A 5000-nucleotide genomic window follows, 5' to 3' on the forward strand; every position below is an offset into this window, starting at 1 on the left:
AAAATAAATACATTTTGGATTCATTTCACTTGTTGCTAAAAAGCACAAAAAAATCAGTAAATTTGATTTGATGGTGCTGAGAATTTCAGGTTATTGTTAATATTTTTACAAGATTAATAAAATAGATTGATTTATGCAAATGAAACCAATTTAATACACATCATGGTTTAAACTGCAAAGTTTATTCTTAAAATCCACATAAACATGTCACTTTAAGCCCCGCCCTCTTTATAATCCCTGTGAACGATCTGTTGCCATAGAAACGATAACGAAACAGAGCGAGTGCATTAATGATGAATATCTCAGCTACTCTACTGTCAGAGCTGCAGGTCTGGAGAATTAATTCACACCTTCTGACCAATCAGAGTCCAGAACTCAGCAGCTCCATGGTGTAAAACTGTAACACTCACTCACTCACTCACTCACTCACTCACTCACTCATTATCTACCACTTATCTGAACTACCTCGGGTCACGGGGAGCCTGTGCCTATCTCAGGCGTCATCGGGCATCAAGGCAGGATACACCCTGGACAGAGTGCCAACCCATCACAGGGCACACACACACACACTCTCATTCACTCACACAATCACACACTACGGACAATTTTCCAGAGATGCCAATCAACCTACCATGCATGTCTTTGGACCGGGGGAGGAAACCGGAGTACCCGGAGGAAACCCCCGAGGCACGGGGAGAACATGCAAACTCCACACACACAAGGTGGAGGCGGGAATCGAACCCCCAACCCTGGAGGTGTGAGGCGAACGTGCTAACCACTAAGCCACCGTGACCCCTTAAAACTGTAACAATGCTTTTTTAAATTCAAAACATGAACTGAAGTCTTTCTTTTTACAGGAGCTGAACATCAACACTGCAAAAATGTTCTGATGTGTGTGTGTGAGAGAGTGTGTGTGTGATTGTGTGTGTGATTGTGTGTGTGTGTGTGTGAGAGAGAGAGTGTGTGGTGTGTGTGTTTGTGTGAGTGTGTGTGTCTGTGTGTGTGTGTGTGAGAGTGTGTGGTGTGTGTGTGTGAGAGTGTGTGTGTGTGTGTGTGTGAGAGAGAGAGTGTGTGTGTGAGTGTGTGTGTGTGTGAGTGTGTGTGTGTGTGAGTGCGTGTGTGTGTGAGTGTGTGTGTGTGTGAGTGTGTGTGTGTGTGTGTATGTGGTTTGTAAGACAATGTCTTTCATTTCTATTTCAAATCTGTTCAGTCTTCACACTGTCTCTCACATTCAGAGCTGTGTTAATTAATGAAGGTGTCAAAGTTCTGACAAGGTATAAAATCTCTCTCTCCTTCTCTTTCTCCCTCTGTCAATCTCACTCTCTCTCTTTTTCTGTCTGCTATTCCACAATCACTGAATCATCACTGACTTGAATCATTTGCCCCCCTCCTCTCTCTCTCTCTCTCTCTCTCTCTCTCTCTCTCTCTCTCTCTCTCTATCACTCTTTCTCTCTCTCTCTCTCTCTCTCTCTCTCTCTCTCTCTCTATCACCGACTCTGACTGAAATTCATTTCTTCTTCTTCTTCTCTCTCATTTTTCGCTCTGTTTCTTCCTCTCTCTTTCTGACTGGAATTCTTTCTCTTTTTTTTCTTTCTCCTGCTTTGGGTTCATCTCCTCCTCTCCTCGTCACCATGCTCTCTTCATCCTGTTCACTCCCTTCGTTCTTCTCCTTTTCCTCCTCGATTCTTCTGCAGGCTTGTCAGAATGGAAACTCTCAACATCTGGAGCATCTGCTGTTTTACGGCGCCGACTCTTCTTCCCAGAACGCCTCAGGAAACACCGCCTTACACATCTGTGCTCTGTACAACAAGGTAAAGTCTCGATGCTCCTCAGTCTTCTCTGAGATCATGAGCAGGATCTCCAGAGGGTTCAGATGTTTCTGTTGTATATATTTGTGTAGATGAAGCTGTAAAGTTGCGTGAATACTGTTGTACTGTTGCTAGGTTACTAAGAAATATAGACGCTGTACTTAAGCTAGCTAATAACCGAGGGAACAATCTGAATAGTTAGAATCTATATATGAAGGGTTTAATACAGTGGCAATGAAAATATCCAGAACGTCAACATGATGTGATTGAAAATTAATAAGACAAGGTATATCTCGGTTATTTATAGACACTAAAACCTAAAAAAAATGCAACACTTTTACCTCATCGACGTCGGTATAAATGAATTATTCCAGGATTTTAGTTATCTACTAAATTTTACAAGCTAGCACATAGTTATTAAGCTTTGTAAAGACACAGTGACAGTAAAATCTGGACACAGACTTCATGGACATTAATATTTACTCAGATGTGCTGCTAAAAATTACAGAACAACAAAATTCCACTGAATAACATTTAGCATTTACCGCTAACTCAAAATGTAGACTTTGGATTCAGAGTTCATGTTGTTTCACCTTGTAAACATGTTGAACTGAATTTAAATGCAAATGTAATTCTAAACAAAGTCAACAATTTTTTTTAAGTATGGACTTGTTAAAAAAAAGCTATGCTAATAATAAAGAATTAAAAAAGAGTCTCATTCTCACATAAACAATGACTCATTAAATGTCTATAGACGACAAGAAGAAAACAATTGAGTTTAAACCTGAGTTTCAGGTCTGATCAGATCTGATCAGGTCTCAGGTCTGATCAGATCTGATCTGATTTTCACTTTGTTCAAAGTGTTTGCTTATTAATTTGTGTTTAAATAGCTAACTGGAAAAAAAAACACCGTTCTAGACAGGCCACGCCCACAAATGACAAATAACAGGTTTCCTTCCTCACCATCGCAGTGTGTTTACTGTTTGTTGTACAGGAAAGCTGCGCACGAATCCTGCTGTACCGCGGCGCAAACAAGGACATAAAGAACCACAGCGGACAGACGCCATTTCAGGTCAGACAGAAACTGTGGAGAACCAGGAACCATCTTAAACACCACACTACACTCTACACTGGAGTTTCTTTTAGGCTTCTTCAGTTGCGTCTCTGCAGTAAAGTGTTTTCCTCTCGCAAAGGGTTCTAACTGGGAGCTTGTAACTCTTAATTATCCAGAGAACCCTTAAAGAACCCAGGCAGAACCATGAGTTCTGAGTGTACAAGGTATTTGAATAGATTCCAAAATATTGCTCATTATTTTCTTCCTGATATCTAGAACATTTTTGGTTCTTTGAGGTTCCATTAAACCTTCTGAAAGGGTTCTACTTGGAAAACCTTCTGACTGATAAACACTGCGGTTAGATTCTACAGAGAACTTTGAGGGCTTTCAGTTTTCTTGTTAAGTAAATCTTTTAAAATTATTTTTAATGGATTCATTGAAGGTTCATTGAATAATTCATTCTTCTTGGTTCTTGGGTTCTTAAAATTATTTTTCTGGGAACCATGTCAGGGACCAAACCTGTGTCCTATTGACAAGATTTGTAATCTGGATATTAAAGCCCACTGAAATGGTTCTACTTGGAAACTTTGTGGAGGGTTCTACACGGTACCTTAAAAGGTTCCCTCAGAACAACATCTACAAGGTTTTTAAAACGTTACTGAGGGATGTTCTTTGAGATAATTAGGGACAAGCACGGGTGGAGAGCATGTAACATGGGTGGATGTTTAATGGAGACAAACTGTTTACCTGCAATGCTGAAGTAAAAAAAACTTTTTGTTTAGACTGTATTAAATAAACAGATGATTGTAGAACTGTTCCTCAGAGGAAAAACTGAAGAACCCTTAAAGGTTCTTGAATTTAGTTCATGTTCTGTCAGGGTTTGTGCTTCTGTCTCTGTTGAACACTATTATTATTGTTTTGATTGTTTTGTGTGTGTGTGTGTGTGTGTGTGTGTGTGTGTGTCTTCAGGTGGCTGTGATGTCAGGACACTTTGAGTTGGGAGAGATCATTAAAAACCATCGGGATTTAGACGTCGGTGAGTCGGACAATTTCACGCCTCTCATTTGCCTTTATGCAATATTTCAAAGCTCATAAGAATCAGAATAAACCTGAATTTAATTAAACTTAATGATCAGTTTAATTACTATTTTAATCACGGTTTTAAAACACTTTCCTTTTTTCTCCTGAAACAAATTCTGAATGCAGCCAAAAATGTATTTTATTGAATGTAAAGTAAATATTTAATTAATTATTATGCACATGAAGCGAAAATGATATATTCTATGTATGTGTTATGATGAATAACAATAAATGAATTGATATAGAATTATTATATAATAATATCTCACTGTAGATTAGAGTTCTGATATTAACACTATTCTATATCTCCTGTTCTAACACTAACACTATTCTAAAAACCTGTAGCCTTTATTAAATAAGTCTCCTGTTAATAAAAGTAACATTTTTTTACTTGTTTTAAACAAATATAGCTTTTTAATTAAACACTAAAATGACTTAATTTATGTTTAGCTTGTAATAATAATAATAATAATAAGAATAATAATAAGAATAAGAATAAGAATAATAAAGAACAAAACTTCATAGACATGTAAAGTGCACAATGTTGTTGGACTAAAAGCAAAAATGAATCTTGTTTATCATCAAATGTTCATCTAAATGTTTTTTATGTATTTAAAACATAAAACTGCAGCAGAATAACATGAATCTGTCATGTGGATGCTTCTGTGTGGGTTTGTGTTCTTTATTGTGTGTGTTCTCCTACTGTGTGTGTGTGTATGTGTATGTGTGTATATGTGCGAGTATTTGTCTGTGTGTTTGTGTCTGTGTGTTTGTGTATGTTTGTGTATGGGTGTGTATGCGTGTGCATGTGTGTGCGTGTGTGTGTGTGTTTATGGGTGCGTGTGCATGTGTGTGTGTGTGTGTGTGTGTATGTGTTTTATGGGTGCGTGTTCATGTGTGTGTGTGTGTGCGTGTATGGGTGCGTGTGTGTGTGCGTGTGTGTGTGTTTATGGGTGCGTGTGCATGTGTTTATGTGTGTTTGTGTATGGGTGCATGTGTGTGTTTGTGTATGGGTGCGTGTCTGTGTGTGTTTGTGTATGGGTGCGTGTGTGTGTGTT

The 5000-nt window shown here is 38.4% G+C and overlaps 1 protein-coding gene across 1 annotated transcript in view; it reads left to right on the top strand.

The window, feature by feature from the left end:
• shank1 (SH3 and multiple ankyrin repeat domains 1) overlaps window positions 1-5000 on the top strand; it is a 95803-nt gene that overhangs the window by 57201 nt on the left and 33602 nt on the right. Inside the window, exons 8-10 of the mRNA XM_060891910.1 lie at window positions 1695-1811; window positions 2803-2880; window positions 3832-3898. Coding sequence (XP_060747893.1) covers window positions 1695-1811; window positions 2803-2880; window positions 3832-3898 — 262 coding nt within the window. The remainder of the gene's footprint in view (window positions 1-1694; window positions 1812-2802; window positions 2881-3831; window positions 3899-5000) is intronic.

Source organism: Tachysurus vachellii, chromosome 18, assembly GCF_030014155.1.
Source record: "Tachysurus vachellii isolate PV-2020 chromosome 18, HZAU_Pvac_v1, whole genome shotgun sequence".
Classification (NCBI taxonomy): domain Eukaryota; kingdom Metazoa; phylum Chordata; class Actinopteri; order Siluriformes; family Bagridae; genus Tachysurus; species Tachysurus vachellii.